General features: G+C 55.2%; 1 protein-coding gene across 1 annotated transcript in view; it reads left to right on the forward strand.

Moving 5' to 3' along the window:
- The first annotated feature begins 2,199 nt into the window (after positions 1 to 2,199).
- Positions 2,200 to 23,889, forward strand: part of LOC133353768 (protein phosphatase 1L-like) — a 43,697-nt gene continuing 22,007 nt past the window's right edge. The window contains exons 1-2 of the mRNA XM_061570139.1: positions 2,200 to 4,263; positions 7,916 to 8,339. Coding sequence (XP_061426123.1) covers positions 3,733 to 4,263; positions 7,916 to 8,339 — 955 coding nt within the window. The 5' untranslated portion in view covers positions 2,200 to 3,732. The remainder of the gene's footprint in view (positions 4,264 to 7,915; positions 8,340 to 23,889) is intronic.

Raw genomic sequence — 23,889 nt, forward strand, 5'->3', positions numbered from 1 at the left:
AGACACTGCTGGGAGACACTGCTGGGAGACACTTCCCTGATGGGAGACACTGCTGGGAGACACTGCTGGGAGTCACTGCCCTGCTGGGAGACACTGCCCTGATGGGAGACACTGCTGGGAGACACTGCTGGGAGACACTGCCCTGATGGGAGACACTGCTGGGAGACACTGCTGGGAGACACTGCCCTGATGGGAGACACTGCTGAGATACACTGCTGGGAGACACTGCCCTGATGGGAGACACTGCTGGGAGACACTGCTGGGAGACATTGTTGTTTTACCTACGTGACTTTACCGAAAAAACCTAAGAATAAGACATTGCTCCGCTGGGAGACGACACTGCTAATATTGCCCGGCAGAGGGCGCTCTTGAAACAGAGAAGAACCATTATTGTAAGAAATGGCGCAGCCCTTCAGAGTAATACTCTTTAGTTTTTTCGGTAAAGTCACAAAAAACAACAGTCACGAAAACTTCAACTCCTTCGGAGTAAATTTTGACTTGAAACTTTCGTGACTGCAGGAACTCATATTCTATGGTTTTTTTCGGTAAAGTCACGTAGATAGAAAAATATATAATACATATCACGACGTTTCGATCGTGATATATTTAATCACTTTATTTTTATTTGTTATTATTATTTTTTTTTCTATCTACGTGCCTTTACCGAAAGAACCATAGAATACCCTTAAGAGTGACACGCCATGTAGCGGCAGGTGCAGTTCCCTATTATGGGAGACAGCCCGACAAGTGATTCCCATTTCAAAGGCACACCGAGCAGTGGGAGACGTGCGCCTTTAAGACGCTCAGTGAAGGCGAACAGCGGATAGGGATTGTTGTGTTTGTTTTAAAGAGACCATTAAGAATGAGGTCACTGATAACATCACAGACACGGGGTAGCCTTAAGACGTCAGCAGCACGGCTGATTATAACGTGAGAAAGACGTGCGGCTTCAGGAACTGCAAGATTTTCAGTCACCTTTAATACTGATACACCTAAACTCGCCGCATAAAGACCACTCGTCGCCTCTAAAGCGGCACGCTTCATAGAGCAGCAAGGGGTGTTCCCTCTCGCCAGACGCGAATGCTCTAGAACCCCTCATATCTGCAGTCATGCAAGAGACGAACATCGCCTGATCCGATAATTACCCACGTTTTCATTTAGGGGGCAAACTGCGTTTAATCGAAATAGCCCCGCGGGTTAACAGGAGTTTGTGTGGATACCACAGAACCCGCGGATACTAGACTTCCCCGGTGACAGGGAATTCTACTTGAAAGGGAGATCCTGTCCACTCGCAGTAGTCGTCATCCTGCAGGGCGCCTTACAGGGAGGCCGCCTTGAGACGCTCACGGCGAGAGGAGGAGGAGGAGGATGCACCGGCGCGCCTTGCAGACGGAGGCGCCGTGGGCTGTGCACCGTGTCGAGAGAAGTCCAGACACTCGATAAGGATCATGTCCAGTTCTTGGTCAATTCACTGCTACGCCGTGTCGGCTACGGGGGCTGTTTGACCATACTTCACCACGCCGGTCAGTGAAAGATGGGCAGCATTAGTCGTGGGAGCATCGGAGTGCAGTCTAACGCTGCAGGCTCAAGCATGCTTAGCCCTCAAGGCAAACGTCAATGTTATTAGACCGCGTGGTGTGCGCATGCAGGAAGATGTCGCCGAAAGACAGACGCACATATACTCGTGTGATACACAATGCACCTTTAAGAGAGCGGCACCCTTAAGAAAAAGACGCATAATGCACGGTGCATCCTTGAGACAGAGACCAATGCTGTCGAGATCCATCAAACCCCACCACGCAAGCATTGGACACCTTTAAGAGAGAGAGGCGACCGTCAGCTGGTGTTGTGGGATGCGGTACAGTACCAACATTATAACGATGTACAGACCTGGACTGGTAACTCTGCTTGGTAGAGCAAGCGTCCCTTTAAGGGAGGCATCCTTAAGAGAGATTCCCTACAGCAGGGACGCTCGATAGCGGCACACAGACAAAGATCCCCCGTATAGCCTTGAACGCACTGTTGGGCCAAGTGCTGTCAGAGACGACATTATGGAGGCGCCGCGAGCGGGTGGGTGGCCAGCGCCGCGCCCGGCTGCCTTCGTCCTCGGGGAGGCCCAGGGAGCGGTCCGAGTGCTCGTTCACTGCTGTTGATCGTGAACGGGACTCTAATCCTGGTGTCCGGGTTCGTAGCGCAGCGCGCTAACCACTGCACCACCGCTCCCCACAGCACACACACACACACCGGACACACACACAGAGCACACACACAAAGGACACACACACACCGGACACACACACACAGAGCACACACACACGGGACACGCATCCCTCTTTCATCAGCGCACACACACGCACAGTGCTCATATGCACACAGAGCACACACACACAATCACACAGCACAAACACACAGAGCGCATACAACACACACACAGAGCACACGCAGCGCGCATACACACACACAGAGCGCGCATACACACACAGAGCGCACCAACACAATCACACAGAGCGCGCATACACACACAGAGAGCACAGGGCGCACACACACAGCGCACATAAACACACAGCGCACACACACACAGCGCACACACACACAGCGCACACACACACACCGCCTCTGCTCCTCCCCTCCGCACTGTGTGTGGTTTCCGTGCTGCCGCAGTGCTGCTTCTGCTGCCCGCCCCCCCCCCCCACAGCGGCGCCCAGCGCAGCCTGCCGGCAAGGCGCACGCACGGGTCGTGTGCACGCAGCACGCAGCGCGGCGCGGCGCACAGCACTTTGCGGGATTGCCACACGGTCAATACGACCAACAACACACGTAGCGCGAGCCTGGCTGCTCGCGCGTGACACACGCACAGCGGTCTCTTGCGTTGCTGGAGCGGCCAGGCGCGCTCGGATGTCCGGACCGAGTGGCGCTGATTGCGACCTTGGTCTGAACGTCGGGCGTACGGCGGTGGGTGGGTTGTGTGTGCGAGCGTGGTATGTTTACTCTCGTACGTGCGGGTATCTGCTTGAATAATTCACGAATTGATAGCTCGCGGTCTGCATTGTGCGCGGTCGTCAGCGGGCGCTCTCTGCTGACAATTTGATCTTTACTGCTGCGCTATCAAGGGGTGAGTAGCTACATCATTGAACATTATATTACGTGTGCCGGTGTATATATAGAGAGAGCACTATATTTAAAACCGACACCGATAAAGTATAATGGTATGTGTAGCTTGCAAATCGCGCGAGGCGGATTGCATGTGTGATGGTGTGGGCTTGCCGAGCCATTTGAAGGCGTTGTAGGTAGGGGCCCATCCACACACCCAGATTACACGGTGTGTTATCATCTCGGTACAAGTGTCACCCCGTCAAATTATCGAACAGCAGCAGGCGACGTTCTTGTACATTAGTTGTATTACTGTGCGCATTGATAATTGCATGTAAACCCGTGTAGCGAATCGCAGTGCAGTGTTACTATACGAATTGTCAATACACAAGACGGTCTCATTTGAATTTGTTCGAGAATTTGAGCAGCGAATTGGACACGATTTAGCATTGTATTATGTATATATGTCGTCTGCATAGAGCACGCGATTAACTTATAATAGTTCATTGTCATTGGGACCCCACTGCCATCGCTTGGCTTAGCGTCGTGATGATTGTGTTGAGGTGTAGGCAGTAGATCGGCTCAGTGGCTCATTCAGCCAGACGACAGCCCTCTCACATCCAGACGATCGCCCTCGCCACCATGGGGCTGTGCTCTCTCTGCGGCCGCGCCGTCCGCTTTATCCTCCTGCGGCCCGCGTCTCTGCTTCTCGCCTGCCTCTGCCTGGCCTTCTGGTCCTACCTCGGATCTCCGGGGACCCGGGTTCGAACCCTGGTCTCTGCCGGGAGCGGCACGGCTGGGCGTGGCGCTGCTCGATTCTTGGGTGGGGGAGAACTGCCTGGTGCCAGGGCCGGTGCTGGCGGTGCTGCTGCTGCTGACGGTGGTGGTGGTGACATCTCAGACGCTGCCGATGACATGGAAGGGCCGGGAGGCTACATGGCTCAGGCTGGCCGCCCAGGGATGATGCCTGGCGGAGGGCCTGAGTTTGTGGAGGTGGCGAAATGGAACAGCAAAGCGGCCTCCGCATTTGCTCTAAGGGGACTTGGTCGAAGGGCTGCTGCTGCTGGTGGTGGTGATCGAGGACCTTCAGACCCTAAAATGCGCGCGCTTGAAGATTGGGACAACCGCACTCACCCTGGAATATTTTGCATCTTTGACACCCACGGAGGAGAGGTGAGGAGACGTCGTACGGCCATCCTGCTGTGTTGACATGCGGCAGCTTCGCAAGTTCGTGTGTGCTCTTTTTAATTTTAATTTGTGATGCTCGTGGACACAAAGCGCACTGTCGTGACATTTGAAGTCGATTGACTAACGTGTACTCGCATTTTGTACGAAGCGAAATGTACTCACCAAAATTTACTAACATGCAAACGACCGAGCAATATTATAGGGCAACTACAAAGTTTGTAACAGTTTCATTTGTCCTAGAATGACCTTGTGATGGACACTCTGGCTCCAGTGGGACAACGCTTGCCAATTGTTTATCACTTCCATACCAGCAGAAGCTTGCCCAGGCACAATGAATGAATGAATTTCGAGCTATAATAATTTACAAAGGCTCACTGACTCGAAAAACAAATTTTCAAGAGTGCTCTGTTTTTCAATACTTGACCATATGATATTGGATTATCTTTCAGGAAGGAACCCAGATTTAAAAAAAACCTTGTATATATAAAAATATATTGAGAACCAGTGAAGGTTTCCTGGTTAACGATGTAAATACTTATTGCTATATAAAATGTGATGCTACAGTGGTGTTGTTAGCACTCAGGACCTGTAATCCAGACATGGCCCGTTTTATCTCCCGGTCTGGAAATTGAAATAATCGTGCAATTCACGTCAACCCCTCCGTGTCTCTCTCTCCCGCGTCTCTCTTCCCTCCGTGTCTGTCCATCAAGCAGCTGTTGAATTTGGTTTACCACAGTCGATGGGGAGGTCGCATGTGGTGGAGAATTTTGTGGGTGTCCCCACCTCTTCCAACACATCTGGCCCGCGTGGAAGAGTAGGCCAAATTGCCATCTAGAGTGGCTGCTTGAAGCTCCCTCTAGGGAAGGCCTTTCCTCCAGCAGGGGCAAGAGAAAGCCATTTCATACCTGCGCCTTTATCTTTACTTTTACCTACGCACAGTACAGTCGATCAACGTCATCTCTTCCATCCAATACCTTGGGCGAGTGTGTACACGCGTGTTCAGTTTAACACTGTACACGTCCGTGACATGATCTCTCCCGAGAATCTCAATATTCTATTCTTGCGTGTGGCAGCAACATTGCCCAGGAGGTGGATGCCACCACTGTCGAGGTCTGCTGCTCGTCACGACGAGAGGGCTTCAGGAGGGAAAGGAGAGTTCGTGTAGTTCTGCTGTTCCCTCTCCTGCAGCGGCTCACGATTCTGTCTGGTCCGGAGTTTGTGCGGGGGGCGTGGTGGGCACAGTCGCACTGCTGTGGCTTGCCTCTTTCGTTTTCCGATTTTGAAGGAGATGTGCGCACCGGACCGTCGATGTTCTGATGCGTTTGATGGTAACACCACCGGTGTCTTCGCACCTCCGATTAGCACGGTCGTCTACGTGCGGTGCGAAAGAAGTCCAGCATACAGTACACGAGTGGTCACGGACCAATGTCCAAGCCAGGAGGTGCAATGTTTGGGTTTTGAATGAGGTGTTTATTCAGGATGGAAACGGCGTGTACAATTCCGTTGAGTTTTGTTTGGCAGCCACCGTAAATATTGTTGCAGGCTTCCCTCGCGTGCTCCAGCTGGTTGGCACCGTGGTTAGCGCGCACCTGACCGACTATCGGAAAGTTAAAAGTTTAAATCCCGGTCAAGGGCCGACTCAGCAATAAATCAGGTGCCACATTGCGCGAGGTCACCACTGTGCTCATACGGTCCTAGACTGCCTCCGGCCATAGCAATGGTAGAACGTCTCGGAACCTTTAGACTCACACGGAGACCCATAGACCTGCCCTGACAGTCCCCCGCCATCCACTCTTAGATACCTAGAGACCTACAGAGTCACATAGGAACCTATAGACTCACGCAGATACCCATAGACCTGCCCTGACAGTCCCCCACCATCCACTCTTAGATACCTAGAGACCCACAGAGTCACATAGGGACCTATAGACTCACGCAGAGACCCATAGACCTGCCCTGACAGCCCCCCACCATCCACTCCTAGATACCTAGAGACCCACAGAGTCACATAGGGACCTATAGACTCACGCAGATACCCATAGACCTGCCCTGACAGTCCCCCACCATCCACTCTTAGATACCTAGAGACCTACAGAGTCACATAGGGACCTATAGACTCACGCAGATACCCATAGACCTGCCCTGACAGTCCCCCACCATCCACTCTTAGATACCTAGAGACCTACAGAGTCACATAGGGACCTATAGACTCACGCAGAAACCCATAGACCTGCCCTGACAGTCCCCCACCATCCACTCTTAGATACCTAGAGACCTACAGAGTCACATAGAGACCTATAGACTCGCAGAGACCCATAGACCTGCCCTGACAGTCCCCCACCATCCACTCTTAGATACCTAGAGACCCACAGAGTCACATAGAGACCTATAGACTCACACAGAGACCCATATATCTGCCCTGACAGTCCCCCACCATCCACTCTTAGATACCTAGAGACCCACAGAGTCACATAGGGCCCTATAGACACACACAGAGACCCATAGATCTGCCCTGACAGTCCCCCACCATCCACTCTTAGATACCTAGAGACCCACAGAGTCACATAGAGACCTATAGACTCACACAGAGACCCATAGACCTGCCCTGACAGTCCCCCACCATCCGCTCTTAGATACCTAGAGACCTACAGTGTCACATAGGGACCTATAGACTCACACAGAGACCCACAGACATTTGTGCACCAGGCTGCTGTGTGCCAAACCAAGAGGAGGAGGTTGCAATGAGCGGGACACATGTTCTGGATGGAGAAGGGGCAGGCTACCCACGCAGACATTGGGGTAGCAATCTCTGTGTCGGTTGGCAACCGAGGGGAAGACCTAAAGGGGAAGACTTCAAGCAAGACGGTACTGGTGATGATGATGATGAGACTGTAAGAATGGATCTTTGAGGCTGGTTTTCAACTGTGCCACAGCTCAGGACTGGCAGAAGGAATGAATCAGCATCAGAGGAATTGACCACAAGAAACACTTTGATGTTGAGATCTGTTGTATGAGTTCAAGTTGATGTTGTTTAAGCAGGTGAGCACTCCAAGAGATCAGCACAGAGTCTCATTCGCACGAGTGGCCTGAGGCGTTCGTCTGCCAGTCGGGGGCGACGATCGGCGCTGTGTGTGTGTTCGATCCCAATTGAGTGATGTGCGGTGTAACTTTTGAATTTGGCAAATTCGGACCCTGACGCCTGCACACGGTTTGCCTACTCTTGCGAATGTCGTCGGGGGGATCTTTTACGCCCGCTGTGAATCGGATGGTGCGTGGGCGTTGTTATGGCTAATACACGCCCAGTATTAACCAGGGCGACCGCTGGATTCGAACTGTGAACCTCTGCAACGAGCGGTGAACACGCTACCTCGAGTCTCTACCGTTTGCGTTTTCGTCGCCAAATGTCCCTGTACGTGCCCGGCCTCATCACAGGTGGGAAGCCAAGCAGGGGCAAGCCTGGCGAGAATATTTTAGGGGAAACTACCACTCATCGGCGTAATTGGCCCAAAAACATCCCGAAATAGCCGAGGACCGGCCGCGTTTACAAAGAGTCTTGAGCCTCGGCAAGGCGCTCGTGGGTAGATCAAGAGAATTGTCACCTTGGCCGCGAGTGATAACGATGACTCTTCATGTTCAGTTCGCCGCAGACTTCTCTCTCAAGCGGCTGACCCAAGGCCTCCGCCGACGGCTGCTGGAGGAGAGGGTCGGCACCGCGCCGCCGGCCGCCCCCCGGGCTCCTCCGAGGGCCCCGCCCCCCCCTCCGTCTTCGACGTCGTCGTCGCTCTCGTCGCTCTCGTCGGCCCCGGCGGCCCCAGCGGCGGCGGCGCCGTCCAACGGAGGAGGGACCTCGCCCGCGGCGGCCCTCGCGGCCGGCGGGACGTCGGCGAGGGCCCCGGGCGGCGACGGCGACCGCCGCCGCCGCCGTGGCGCGAAGGCCCGGGCGGTGGGGCGCCCCGCGCGGGAGCTCGCGGCGTCCCGCGTGCGCGAGCTGGCGCTGGAGGAGGTCCTCGCCACGGAGACGGAGCTGCTGGCGCACCAGGCGGCGAGCCAGGACGAGTCCGGTAGGACGCGCCGCTCCGCGAGACGGGGCCCCCGTTCGATTCCGCTGCGGCGCGAGACATTCAACATTCCGGTTGGATGCTTTGTTTTAAACGGAAGTCACATTTCTCGCTCAGCGTCATCGTCGTCATCGTGATGGGCCATGGTCTGTTCGCTGCTAGATGATGGCCTCGCCACGTCGTCGTGATAAATCCATCACGCACCATCGATCAAACCCTCGGTGGATTGAAAGTGCTCGCCGCCCCAGCTGCCCCTTTGCCGCTGTTTGAGCCGCGTGTCCTGCGCACGTGCCACTTACTCCCTCAACAGCGAGAGCGATAGCTACAGGCTGCCGTGTTTGTTATCTAACCCACTTGTTCCCACTTTCCCTCTCGTCATATTTAATCTATAATAATCATCCATTACCACCATCAATATCTATTCTCCATGGCTGAGTTGATGTATTCCCCTGTTGCGTCATCTACTTGGCAGTTCCTCATCGTCTTTGTCTACAGCTGAATGACCGATGACCACATTGGTACTGTACAGTATACAGCATTCATTTTTGTTTTGTTTATGCCAATTCTGTGGGTGTGCCGCCACTCTCCCGCAACGCGCGGCCGCTCGAACAATGCCGTGCTCTTTCGTGCTGCAGAGGGAGTTTATCATCAGCGCGGCTGTAACTTCAAAGGTCAAGCGAAAATCCGCGGAAGCCCTCACGAACGTTCGGTTTGTCGATCGAGATCCGCCAGCCGGCGAGGTGTCGCGCGGGAGAGACCTAGAGTTCGCAACCCAGCTGGGATGCGAACGAGCCCCATCGACTGGGTGCTTGCCGCCTCTGTCCTCAATCTTCCCAGGATCGCCCCCCTTGTTTGAGGCTGCCAGCTGTCCCGGGGACATTTAACAGTCCTGGTTTTTGTCAGTCGCGTAATGATGGCGATGGGCCACTCAACACGACGCACTCACGTGCAGTTCTCCGCGGTATATTTTGTACCGCAGGTGACAAGCCTGACCTTCATCCCTCCGGGTCCAGTAAAGTAATTATTAACGAGCGGGGCACGTGCCATGGATACACTTGACTTTTGCTATTGTAATGTGGAATTTCCACCACGATCTCAGGGCCACCCAATGGGCACAATCGTACCCCCTTTTCCACTTGCACATCCGAGCCACTGGCGTTTTTACCGACCCCGAGAGAGACGAAGCCGAGCCGCGCTATGTCGGCCTCACAGAGGCAACATCGGAATCTGGCTCGGGGTCAAGCATGGCCAGGGGCGGGACTAATGACGTCACGTGGTCGGTACACAAGTCGCGCGCGACGTCAGCGTCACGGCACACGCGAGCCGGGCTAGCGCGGCTCGCGTTGTGTACGTACGCGTCAGTGCGTGTGTACCTTGAACTTGTTCCGCACCGCACGTAGCCAACCGCGCGGATCGGAGGTGCGAGAGGCTTTATTAGAGCGGCTGCCCGAGTGCTCACTTGAGCAGGGGCCAGAATTCTTCTTCTCCGGCGAGTTGTTTTTGTTGCTGCCAAACCGTTCGTCGCCGAGTGGCACGGAGCAAAAAGTCATCGGAGAGCAACGGCGTCCAGTTGGCATGTTGCAACTGTCACGGGCGAGAGGGCAGAGTGGCGGGGTGGACGAGCGTTGCCGCGGGTGTCCACCGAGCGGCGGTGCGAAGGAGGGGTGGTTTTGGGGTGGGGGGTAAAGACATCGCGGATTGCCCTCTCGTCGTGCGCCGGGGGTGCCCGGCGGGGTGGTGGCTGGGGCGCCGCGAGCCTCGTCGCATCGCCCGGCGGCGCTGACGCAGACGGTGGCCACGCCGCCTGTGGGAGGGAGAGAGCTCCGGTGGTGGCAGTGGACAGGAGACGGTTATCGCAACGTCGGCGATATAATCCGGCGGTGTAAGTGGTCCGTTCGTGCGCAGGACGGACGCACGCAGGGCAGGGCAGGGCAGGCAACATGTATTAGAATGAACGTCGTCGCGGCTGTTTGCTGTGGGTACCCCCGCTTTGGTCGGGAGTTGCTGATGAGGCTCAGCGAGGTCAAAACAGTCCCCGGGTTTATTTTACCTAATTAAAAAACAATGTAGCTTTGAGCAAAAAATAATCTAAGAGAAAAGTAATTTAGTCCGCGGTATTAAATTTTATTTCATTTCAGGGATTGATACAAAACCGATTAGTGAAGGAAGTATTTCCATTAAGTGTTGCCTTAGAATTTTGGCATCAAAGCATTTAGTAAAAAAAAAGCCGCTTTTTTTCCTTCTGAAGGCATTCCTCTCGGGCCATTCCAATCCTCGTTGAGATTGTTCGAGAATGCCGCCCGTCGAATGTGACTTGGCTACCCAAACAGCTCAACTCTTTCACCGATTGTATCTCCTCGCCCACGACCGCAGGCGAGGACTCTCTCAGCGTTCTCTCCTCGAGACCCGCATTACTTGGAGTCACTCCCCGAGTTTTATTTTAATTCTCAAATCTGCTGCCACTTCACTTTTGGCTTCGTAACCAATAAGGTGCCGCCCCCCCCCCCCCCCTGCGGTAGGCAGTGCCGCCCTGTCGCCTGCCAATCTGCTGGATCTCACCGTTTGTCCTCCAAACCGCGATCCCTTCCATCGGATTCTTCCCAAAGATTCCTGGATAGTCGTCTCCACGTAGCCGTTGGACTGTGATGGTGATGATCCCTCCCGACGACTGCAGCATCCGCTCCGTCCGCTCTGTCCTCCAGCTGTTTCGTGCCGTTGCCGTGTGGCCCACAGCGGCGATGACCCTGAATGACCTTTCCAGGCCGCAGCTATCCTAGCCGTGCACTTTGACCCAAGACACTAAACAATTCACAACTCCGGAATGTTTTCTCAAAGTCCCTGCAACAGGTGTCAGCTTATCGGTGGGGGCACAGATCAAAACGGTAGAGTTATGATTAATTAATGTGCATAGCTGGAAGCGTGTGCGGGTGCAGTCGGCGTTTAAGCCCTGCTGTGACATTTGTATCGGAAAGGTGAGCATCGGCAGAGAAAACGGAGCAAAGTGTGCAGAGAAGCGTTGAGAGATGAATTCCTGGATGGATTACAACGAGAGACGGCAAGAGGGGGACCTATTGGTTGGAAAACGAACGGGAGTTGCAGACCCATCAGCTATTAACAACGTAACAATTGTGGACGCTTGTGGGCGGGGCACAATGCGAGGCTGAGGACCCGGCGGAAGCCAAATGTGGAAACCCTCGGCACGGGATGGACACCGCGTAGATGGAGCGGTGATTCGAACTCCCAGGTGAATAATCCACGTGGAGATCGCGCGCGAGCTGGCGAACGCGCAAATCGCAAAAGTGCCACAGGGCGTCCTTCATTTCACGGGGCGAGGAGCTCGCTAGCGCTCGTTCCCTCCATCGGCGGGGAGATCTCGGGAGAGCGCGCGGCCTTCGTGGAGTTCACGAAACAAAAAAACATTTAGCGTGGGGGCCGTGGTGCAACGCGCTCTCCCCCCCCGCCTCTCTACCCCCCCCCCCCCGAGCCTCCGTTATCGGTTAATAACCAGAGAAAGTGTTTTACCTCGCTCCTCATGCATCACTGAGGGAAGCCCAAGTGGGTTTTTGTTTTCCTTTCTTACCTCCAGAACCCAGCGTGTTTGCAATGTAATTCCAGGAGCGGCGCTTATGAAAATAGGGTGCTGGTAGCTTCGAGAAAAATACCTCCTTTGAGCTTGCAGATTTAATTCCAATCGAAAATACATATATATTTTCATCAACCAAAATAACAAACGGGACGTCTTGGGCACAAGTAGGGATTTTACGGCGGCCTCAATCGCAAGAAATGGGCTCGTGCACGGGGATGTTACGTCGAGCGGTTGTGGCAGACGGTGGCGACTCGGGAGGCCTCCATCCAGCAGTGGAGTTGTATTTTACTTACGGCGGAATACGGAGAGCGGGATTCGTAACGAGAGTCGGAGCTTGTAGAACCCGGTCACCGCCGGTTGGATGGTTCGCTTCCCCAGCAGCGGAGTGAGCATGGCTGTTGATGGCGCTGGTGAGGGATTCATGGCTCAGTGGTGCAAGTGATTGGGGCGTGTGGCCGGCTGCTGGTGAGTTGCGAGTTCAAATCACAGCCAGGGGTCGACTCAGCCCATCATCCATCAAGGGGGTCCACAAAATCGATACCGCTTTGTGCGGGAGTAAGCGGTGGCTATCACGGGTTGCCACCGGTCTTGGGTTTTTTCCGGCATCGTCCTATTGTTGAGGCAGCTGCTGTCCTGGGAAATCTGTGAATCTTCCCCAGGCATGAAAAGGCCCAGATTTCATCAGTTGCATAACAAAATTATCATGCCCCGTTTTTTGTTTGAAATATTAGGGGCGGCAACCCGAGCAGTTACTCTATGGATACACTCACCCTTGCCGTAGGAATGTGACATTCCTGCCTCAGGGTTGTAAACTGGAGATTAGCGTCGCCCTAGACTCGTTCATCATCATCATCATCCGTGGTCAATCCACAGCTGAGTGAAGTCGTACCCAAGCCACCGCCATCTCCAAGAAGCCTGCAATGTAATGAGAACGTTTAGTTCTTTCTCGGCATTGTCGGTCATGCAGATTGCATCTCACAATCTACCGAGGAACCACAGACAATCCGGGTTGTAGCCAGGCGGTGAGAGGTGCCAAAAATTTCCCAAGCTCTGCAGTCCTCTGTATATAAAAATGTTCTCAGCCAACGAATGAATGGTTATTTGCGTCGGAGACAACCGGAGCACCCAGAGAAAACTCACGCCTGCGAGGGGGACACTTGACCCCACATAGAAGGGACAGATGACATTGTCCCACTTGCTGTACTGCATTCTCCTGGCGAGTCAGGGGACGGCACCTCCTCGACACCCCGTGGAACGGAGTTTCACGCCATCTGCGTGTGAATCACCAACCCTCGCTGCCTCCAAAGCGCTCGAAGAGTCCAGGACACGTCCACAGCCACCACCACCACCGCCACCACCTCCACCACCGCCCACACCGCCGCCACCGCCACCGCCGCCACCGCCGCCACCGCCACCACCACCACCACCGCCACCGCCACCGCCACCACCAAAACAAAAACAACCGCCACCGCCGCCGCCCGCCACCGCCACCGCCACCGCCACCACCACCGCCACCGCCACCGCCACCACCACCACCGCCACCGCCACCGCCCCCGCCACCACCGCCACCGCCACCACCACCACCACCACCACCGCCACCGCCACCACCCGCCACCACCACCACCGCACCGCCGACCGCCACCACCACCACCACGCCGCCACCCCGCCACCGCCGCCACCGCCACCACCGCCACCGCCGCCACCGCCTCCGCCGCCACCGCCACCGCCACCACCGCCACCGCCGCCACCGCCTCCGCCTCCGCCGCCACCGCCACCGCCACCACCGCCACCGCCACCACCGCCACCGCCGCCACCGCCACCGCCACCACCGCCACCACCGCCACCGCCACCACCGCCACCGCCGCCACCGCCTCCACCACCGCCCACACCGCCGCCACCGCCACCGCCACCGCCACCGCCCACGCCACCACCGCCGCCGCCGCCACCGCCTCCGCCGCCACCGCCACCGCCACCACCACCACCGCCGCCACCGCCTCCGCCGCCACCGCCTCCGCCGCCACCGCCACCGCCACCGCCACCGCCACCACCGCCACCGCCGCCACCGCCACCGCCACCGCCACCGCCACCGCCGCCACCGCCTCCGCCGCCACCGCCTCCGCCCGGTTATGAGTGACACATTCAAGACTCTTTCTCAATTTTTATTATTCATCTGAGGGGCGCAGTCTGCCGTTAGCCACAGAAACGTCCGGAATTCTCGTGCGGAACGTGGGTCGTGTAGCGCCTTGCATTTTCTGCACCGAGACGCAGCATGCTAAGAGCTGGCTCTTAATAATAAATCAGCAAAACGAGCTGGATCTGTTTCATGAACAAATTTCATTTTTAGTTTTAGTCCTCATTAATGTATGGGGCCTACGGGAGCACTGACCCAGCAGGATTGGTTTAAAAAGGGGAGATCCTCGGACCGGTTTTGACTTCTCTGAGTGCCATCAGCAAGGTTTGCGGCCTGTTCAATCAAAGTGCCGCTCTTACAGAGCCCGGTGCTGTTGTGGAGGGAAGAGCGCTCGCGGGCACGACGGGGCGGGTGAGCTGTGCGGTTTAAACAGCGCCTCTCTTCCCAGAGCGTCCACCAGCAACAACGTCTCTCTGCTTTGGATTTCACGATGTGATCCTATATCCGGAGTTGGCGAGTAGCGCGTTGCAAGTTACAAACTACTTTAATCGGATCACCCAAGTTAGATACGAGTAATCCCCTTGGATGACTGAGTGTTCAGTGCCTAGCTTGTACCCAGATTACCCGTAACCTAGCTTGTACCCAGATTACCCGTTCTGCTCACACGTGAGGTATGTCGTGGCGGGAGTGCTGGGTTCTCTGGTGGCAGCGTTGTGTGCAGTGAAACGCAGAGGGCTCTATTTATAACGGCCAAGTGTTTTCACTGGTTCCTGCTGTGCCGAGTATAAAAATACAGTAGCAGCTCTCTCTCTCTCGCTCTCTCGCTCTTCAGCCGTGTCTGTTTGTGTACAGTGAGGATTACGTCTTACAGTTCTGTTCTACTTGAGTGTTCCTTGACCCGCAATGCCGCCACCGAATCATTCCCAAGTCTCGTCCTCATCTCCACAACAGCAACGGGACCCGCGCTTCGCTCCCCCGGGAACGAGGTGGACAGCGCCTCGGTGGGACGTCACCGGCCGCTGGGCCGAGGGACGCCTGGACCCCATGACCGTCATCGGGCCCCGGCGGCGTACGCGGGTCCGACGCTGGCACGAGGCGGTGCCAAATCGGCGGTGCCAAATCGGCGGTGCGTGCGTGCGCTGCGCCGCAGATCAGACGGCCTGATGAGACGCGTTCTGCGGAGCTGCGGTGGAAGGAATGTTCCCGGCGCTTCTGGGTCGCGTGTTCCTACATGCGTTTAAGCCCCCAACAAAGACAGACGCAAGACAAATATGCGCGGGGCTTCCATTGTGGGGGGGGGGGCAATTATTTATTTAAATACGATTCATCGCTTCATTCACTGCCGTTCGCTTTGGTCCAGGAAATCGTTGCCGCCGTGCGGTACAAAACATGGCGAGGAGATAGAAATGTCGTTTCGCGTTCGCCGTTAAGAACGGTCGCCCTTTTGACAGAAGCACCCTGAAAGAGCCCGTTCTGGTCGGATCTCCGCAAGCGAAGCGGATGTTGAGCCTGGCTAGGACTCGGATGGGACGCTGCCTGGTTAATACTGGGCCTTGCAGACTTGAGCTGAGAGGTAAACCAAGAGGTTGCGCCACAGAAGCGGATCGTTGATTCCATCCATTCGGCTCCCCTCGTGTGCGTGGGAGTTGTTCTCCTACAAGCCAGACGCTCCTCAGTGGAATTCCCTCTAAAAAAACCCGCGGGGCAGCGCACAGCGTCCTGAAGCGAGGACAGTAAACATGACTCCGTTGGCATCGCACACACACAGAGAGAGAGAGCACTCGCTGCGCCCTGCGGGCAGAGGGATGCCCGCCGGCAGGTCCGGTGCTACTGCTAGTGGGCGGGAGGTCCCCCCTGGCGCCACCCCACTTCCCCCACCACCACGTCGTCGTCTTCTTGTCTACTGACTGCTGATGTAGCTGCAGTGCGACAACGACAATTTCAGATGCAGGTGTTCAAGCCCAGATCACCGCGCCAGGAGCAGTGGCTGAGTGGTTGTCGCTCCGCTGACGCCTCCGTCATTGTGCGTCGTGCGGTCCGTTCCGGATGATCGCAGTCGCACGCTGCTGCTGCTGCAGAGTTCGAGGTGCCGATGTATTCCGGCAAGCGCCGTATCAATGCACAGGCTATTGTTGCAGGACTATCGTAATGACATCTTGAGAGTAATGTCTCTTATTTAAATTCAGTTGAGAGCCCAATGAGAAGAAAAGCGGTTTGCCGAATGCCAATCATCTGAAAAATGGGTACATTATCTGATTGATATATACACACACACACGTATCATATAATACACAGCATTCAGACTGCTAAGTCATATGGTCCAGAACAATGCCAGATTGGCAGCCAAGAAACGGAACGTGCCTGAACGCGTCCGTCCTGGACACGGGGCGATGAAGCCGCGTGCCATGTGGATTATTGCAACGCGCGGTCGTTGTGAGAGATGGCGTCGGCTCTATGGATTCCTTCATGCAGCAGTGGATTGGCCCTGGCTGATGATGTTTCTCAAGCCCGGCTTGACCTCCAATTCCCCCTCGACTGCGTTTAGCACGGTTGGCTACGTACGGTGCGAAAGAAGTCCAACACACATCCATTGTGACCGCACGTTCCTGCAGGCGGTGGGCGAGGAGGAGGGCGGGGGGGGGCTGACACTGTCCGGCACCGGGCCGACTCACGCGCGGCTCGGACTCGAACTCGGCCTCGGTGCCGTGTTGGCCTTCAGCCACCATGTGGGGGGCGGGGGGGGGGTTTAGTGGGGGTGTTTATGGGGGGGGGATGTTTAGGGGATGGTTGCGGGGGTGGGGGGTGTTTAGGGGAGAGGTTGGGGCGTGGACGTTGCCAGAATTTGGCTCAGTGCGGAGCTGCGCAAGTTGCGCAACTCTCGCCGAGGGAGGAGGAGCAGCAGCAGCAGGAGCAGCAGGAGGATCAGCATCAACAGCAGCAGCAGGAGCAGCAGGAGGAGCAGCAGTAGGAGGAGCAGCAGGAGCAGCATGAACAGCAGCAGTAGGAGCAGCAGTAGGAGCAGGAGCAGTAGGAGCAGCAGGAGCAGGGCTCTCCGTGTGGTGGCGCTGGGAACAGAGAAGGGCGGCACACAACGACCCCCCCTCCCCGTCCGCGTGGCCGCCGTCTCCGCGTGGCCGCGAGACGCAGAGAGACGCTGGCGGCCTCGCCCAGGGCCTCGCCCAGGGCCCTGGCGGCACGCGTGCGCCTCTCTCCGGGGGGGCTGCTTGGCCACGTGGTGTTGACTAAGGACGCGGCACCACCGTCTCCGAGTCACCACCAAACTGCATTGCGGGGGATTTTTTTTTATATATCGAGGAGGGAGTTTTTTTTGCAGTTGTTACAAAAACCTAAAAACCACAAGCCCTCGTCTTGTTGCTCTATTGTGATATTGGTTGCTGAGCCCTGGCGTAGAGCGACCGGCACGCCCAGGGCTTTGATTTGTTTGGAATTCTTTGGCCACCGTCTGCGGTTGGGGCCGGCGGCGTTCCACGTTGGCTTCCAACTGCGCGCGCCGCGTCACCGTGAACATCACCTCACTCTGTGCCTGCTGCTGCTGCGGTGTGTGTGTACGTGTGTGTATAGGTGTGTGTGTGTAGGTGTGTGTGTAGGTGTGTGTGTGTACGTGTGTGTAGGTGTGCGTGTACGTGTGGGTAGGTGTGTGTGTACGTGTGGGTAGGTGTGTGTGTACGCATTGGCTGGGTCATGTAGCCCACATGCCCAGCCACCGCATGCCTTAACAGCTTTTGTTCGGCCGGATCGAGGGGGCTAAACGGGCGCGGTACTGGCTAGAGAAGAGATGGAGTGATGTGGTACAGGAGGACGTGGAGCTGAGTGGACTTGCCGATGACTGGTACCAGCAGTGTCAAGATCGGCCTCTGTGGAGGAGGCTCGTGAAGGACGCTACAGGACAGTGCCAGGCTAGGTGCACTGCGAGGCTACTGGGCAGTTGGAGGCAGTCGCCCTCCAGCAACAACGGAGGGCGGAGGAGCGACGCTCACAACAACGAGCGGAGCGCCGGGTGGCTAAAGCACAGCAAGTTGGTGACGATTATTTGAACCGGTCCTGGGCCCCCCCTAGGCCGACTCAGCCTCAAATTGAGTACCTGGTGCGGTGTCTAGTAAACATCGCCACTGGGGAGACAAAGGCGGCCGGGCGTGGTGCTGGCAACCCACCCCCTCGCGTGCCGTTCAGACCTTCGCAGGTGCTCGCTCACAGCACTTGCCACAACAGACTGTTAAGGCTATACGGGGGATCTTTGTCTTTGTGGGTGTCCCCCCCCGTACGCCCTCGCGTGTAACTCGAAGCCGTCCCAGTTCATAAACGGGGCTCGCGCGCGTCGGGAGGTCGTGAGTTCAAATGGCAGTCGGGAGCCGGACTCGTGCGCCCGTCCCAGCAGGGGTTGAAACAACCAGCACTGCCTTGTGCCAATTGGACAGAGCTCATGTCGAGGGTGTACTTGTCCCTGCCGTAGGAACGTGGAGTTCCCACCAACACCGGTTCATGGGTGCGATAATGGAGTTGAGTGCCACCCCAGGTTTCTTTTAAGAGGGAAGCCACTTCGAATTTGGTTATGTAATCGTACTTGTGTGTGAGTGTGTGTACTACTGTGTGTGTACTAATGTGTGTGTACTAATGTGTGTGTACTAATGTGTGTGTGTACTGTGTGTGTGTACTACTGTGTGTGTGTGTCTATAATAGTAGTGTAGCGGCTAGCGTGCTGCGCTACGAACCTGGTGACCCGGGTGACGCAGGTTCGATTCCCGCTCACGGCCAACACCGGTGACGATTATCTGAACCGGTAGTGGCCCTCTCCTAGGTCGACTCGGCCTCAAATTAGTACCTGGTGCGGTGGGGAGACAAAGGCGACTTAGGTGTGGTGGTGGCCACCCACCCCTTCGAAGGTGCTACTCGCCAACAGCACTTGCCCCAACAGTCCGTATAGGGGATCTGTGTGCACATGTGCGTTTGTGTGCATGCGTCACCGTATGTTTTCCATGTGTTTACACCAAATGGCACAGTGCTGAGTGCGGTCTTCTGGCAATGAGGTCGAGACGGATCGATGCGCGTGGACAGGACGAGTCTTTTATCCGAGGCAATGAAAACGCTCGCCGCGAGCCGTGCCCGGAGCTCCAGGGAATACATCCGAGATCAACGCCGCATCGCAAGAACGCCGCGCTGTGCGCTCGATAGCGAATCCCGCGTCAACACGATGCCAACAACCTGGCCGCGTCGCTGCTTCCCGCTCACGAGGAGCGGCGGCAGCGGCAGCGGCATGGGTAGCTGATGGCCCTGAGCCCTTGGTGGAAATTCTACATTCCTATGTTGGGAGGGTTGCCACCTGTGATGGCTTTCCCAGGATCATCCTATTTATGAGGTAGCTACTTTCTTGGGTAATCAGCCAGCGCTCCGAGGACTTTAATAATTCTATTTATATTCTTTGGGTATTTCGGTAAAGCCACGTAGATAGAAAATGAATCAAAAGTAAAACAAATATCACGACGTTTCGACCGCAACACAAGCAATCGTCATCAGGTGAAAAAAGTATAGTGGGAGAGCTGCTGAGGCAGCGATTGAAACGTCGTGATATGTTTTTTTTATTTTTCTATCTACGTGGCTTTACCGAAAGACCCAAAGAATATTCATTCCTGCAGTCACGAAAGCTTTAAGTCAAAATGTAATAATACTATTTTATTTGTCAGTTGCTTAATGATATTAATAATTATTCACCACTCTGACGATGCATTCGACGCACGTGTCTCCCATTGTCCGGCTTCGTGAGATATATTCTTCTCCCACGATGTGTCGCGCTGTTTTGTGCCTCAGAGATGGCAGCCCCATATTGAGCCCTGGTGACTTCACACAAATTGGTACGTACTTTATCAGCCCAGAGAGGTGATGGGCCGAGTCAACATCCGATTGAAGCCAAAACTGGCGACCTTCAATATCGCGGGCGGGACCGTCTGACCGCAGTGCCACTTCAGAGTAAGAATACAGGGTGCTCAAAGAAATGTGAACGCTTCTGAGAATTTGCAACGACACCACAAGAAATGTGCCTCCGAGCTCTTGAGACCACCTGGAGAAGATTCCAGGCACGCGTTGACATTCATGGCGAACGAGTGGACACTCTTTGACTTTTTGAAGCTATTAACATACATTAGTTATCATGTTACAGTGTATTATCCGTTCTTTTCCCATTTAAAAACGATAGTCCCATATAAGTGTTAACATGTTTTTGAGGCACCGTGCATTTATTCAGAGTGGAGGAATCCGATGAGCTCTGAAGCTCGTTGTCACAGACGCCACTCGACTTCACGAAAGTATAAAACAAAACCAGGTCGCAGGTAAAATCGAAGCACTTTTGCTCAAATGTCCATTCACAAAAGGCGGCGGTGGTTGATGTGAAAGTGAACCTCCACTCGCGCTGCCGTGAATCCGTCGTGCGCAGCGAGCGAGCGGCGCGGTAAGAGCGAGTTGACAAATTGTCTAATTGAATGCGCGGGCTAATTGTCATGCACAGTCTGTGCCAGCCCACCCCGCTCCCCTCCCCTCGGCTCTTGTGTGCGAGTTGACCTCGGCAGCCTCCCGACAAATCCCTCACATTTACACGGGGACAGCGGGGAGGGGTGCAGGGGGAAGGATGTGGGGAGTGGTGGTGGGGGAGCGCTCCCCAGATTGTCCCTTTGTGTTACATTCACAATGTCGGGCTCGCAGAGTCTCGCCAGCGCGCGTGTGTATGTGTGTGTACACCTTCCTGTGTGTGTGTGTGTGTTGGGGGGAGCGGTGTCGCGGCGATTAGCGCAATGCACTAACGAACCCGTTGACCCGAGTTCGATTCCTACCAACGGGCCGACATCGGTGACGAGCGGCTGAGCCGGTCACGGGCCTCCCCTAGGTCGACTCCGCCTTCACCAAGTACCTGGAGCGGTGTGTAAACATCGGCACTGTGGGGAGCCGAAGGCGGATGGGCGTGGGGCCGACTTCCCGTCACCACTTGCGCCGTGACGACCTTAATAGGCGCTTGCTAACAGCCACCGTCACAGTCTGCCGGGGGGGGGGGCTATGTGGGCGGTGGGGGTCTGTGTTGTTGTTGTGCAGAGGGCACTTGGCCACTCGCGCCCTCTTCGTAGCCTGGAGCCGCTGCCCCAAATGAGTCGTCTCTCTCTCTCACCAACATCGCTGTGCTGTTCTACAAAGACCTCGACACGTTCGTCGCTGACACCGCCCTTAAAGGGAACCGATGTACAGGCTGTCCCGTAAGTCTGGAATCAAAATCATACAACAGGGCAATAAGAACGCTTTTATTCACAACACGTGCTCAGCGTGTCCACCGTTGTTCCTGATACACAACTCCTCGAAGGGACACTGCGTGGTTTGTCTCGCATGGATCCCGTTTCCCTAAACTTTGCAACAGGTTTGCAAACACAGCTTCGTGTTGTTGGCTCGCGGTCTGGATGCGCTCTGTTAAACACAACAGCGATCCTCCCTCTCACTCCGACTTCCTACGAGGAGAATTCTCTGGGCTCGTTCTTCCTTCCTCAGAGACATCTGGGGACTGCAGACACAAAAACACACGTATGAGTTATGTTTCCCTATGATTCCAGACTTATGGGACAGTCTGTATATAAAATATATAAGAGGCGACGTTTCGGGCGACGGCCCTGTTTCATAGAACATTGGTGCGTGTGAAGCCACTGCCAACGCTGCATCACCAAACGATTTGTCGTGCCACAGAACAGTCTAAGATCGTGGCGATTTTTTTAAAACTCAAGATCGATGTCATAAATCATTAACGACCCTCTCCTCGTTTTTTAAATAAATAAAACCGTGCCTTAATGGGGTCAGAGGTCGGCGCGTATTGACAGAGAGCTATTGAAACACAATCGATCGCTGTGACGCTATCTGTCCGCACACGTGTTCAATACATTCGACCGAGAGGCACTGCGGTTAGACCACTAGAAAGGAAGAAAACACATCTGTGGAAAGACTGGTCGCTGCCATGGAAGTGTGGAATTTCCACTGCTGGCTCAGGGCTGCCCACAGAGTTTATCGCTGCCCCGTTGGTTCGTATTCTAGCCTGAGACCAAATCGCCCTGAATGTGTCAGATCTCATAAGCTAAGCAGGCCTGAGTCTGGTTGGTACCTACACGGGAGGCAGCTTGGAACACCAGCTATTGTATGATTGGCCCGCTAGGTTGCAGTACTGGAATCGTTTCTTGAATCTATCTGTGTGGCGCTTCGAGTGTTAACTCCTGCTGAACGTGGATTTTCTTCAGATCCTGCAATTTCCTCCAACCAGCCAGACACTCATTCATCGAATTGGCCAAACATCCGAGTGCAGGAACCTCCTGCAAGAGAGTCGCGGTTCTCATTCCTGGGGCAGCGTGGTGAGGCAGTAGCTGGCACACGGCACTACGAACCCAGTGACCCGAGTTGAACTCCTGGCCACGGCACTGCTGTTTTGTCGGTGGCGAGTGATAGCTGAGCCAGTCCTGGGCCTCCCATCGCTGCTGTGCACGCCGACCCGCGTGGTGAAGTATGGTCACACGCCGTGCGGGGAGATCTTCATCCCGTAGTGCATTCACAAATGCTGGTACCGTATAGCATCATCATCATCATCACTATTATTATTATTTGAGCGAAGAAAATACGTTAACTGTTTTACTATCACCTTCAATTAAGTCCCACGCGTCTGCCACTATGTGTTTGCTGGTATGTCTATTACTCGATTCACTATCTCATCGGCATGCCTTTGCTTATTGGGGCACGTGCCCTGAATACAAACGACCCGATTATGTTTTAGGCACAAGGAAAGGGCTGTGTGGCTTAAAAAAAATGTCTTTCACCATCGTGTTTCCCGTGTTAATTTCCACATCACAACCATCGCGCGATGTTTAGCTCGTGATGTGACATCATCATCGTCGTCATTGTCGTCGTCGTCGTCATCATCGTTAATGAATCATACAAAATGTGTATCGCTTGTAACTTTTCCCGACCATGTAATCTCAAGGGTTAACTCTGCTGCATTTCGATCAACGTCGTCATCATCATCACCATTACCGAGCTCGCGTCATCCATCTCACTAGACCGATTGAATCGTCATCACCATAATCAATGGTGGCCTCCCGATAAACACTTCAGATGAGTCGGCGTTTCACCATGAACAACGACTCTCACGACAGCGGCTGCTCAGAATCACGTGATTCTGACGTTTATGTTTCCTCGCTGAGATCATTAGCACGGTGCTTTCACGTTTGAACACAAATCTCGTTTGCAAAACAACCTTCGACTTCACTGGTTATGAATAGATTGCCTACGTGTGTGCGTGTGAGGTAGGAGTGGGGAGACGGAGTGTCCTGGTCGCGAACCCGACGAGCCCAGTTCGCTCCCCGCTTCGGACAAACAACAGTGGCGGTTATCTGAACCGGTTTCGGGGCTTGCCGAGGTCTACCAAGCCGTGTGTAAAGCAACAGCACTGGGGAGACAAAGGCGGCCGGGCGTGGTCTTGGCCGCCCACCCGCTCGTGTGCCGTGCTGGCCTCGCTAGCAGCACTTGCCCCAACAGCCTGTGCAGGCTCTATGGGGGATCTTTGTGTAGTGCTGGTGTATTGTGGCCTTCGTCCAGTAGTGCCTTGACAAAGGGCTGCAAGTGACGACTCGCAGCATCACCACACTGGAGCTGTGCGTGTGGGGACTTGGTGGCCGTGAATGCATCCTGCGACCGTGTAGGTGGGAAGTGAGGTTGTGGGATCATCACATGGAGAGGGAGGCGGTGTGAGGCGCCCGCCTGCCGGGTTGGTGGTGCCTGCAGCAGGCGGCAGGGCAGCAAGTAGGTATCAC

This window comes from Lethenteron reissneri, chromosome 45 (assembly GCF_015708825.2).
Source record: "Lethenteron reissneri isolate LAM-NWPU_2019-01 chromosome 45, ASM1570882v1, whole genome shotgun sequence".
Taxonomy (NCBI): domain Eukaryota; kingdom Metazoa; phylum Chordata; class Hyperoartia; order Petromyzontiformes; family Petromyzontidae; genus Lethenteron; species Lethenteron reissneri.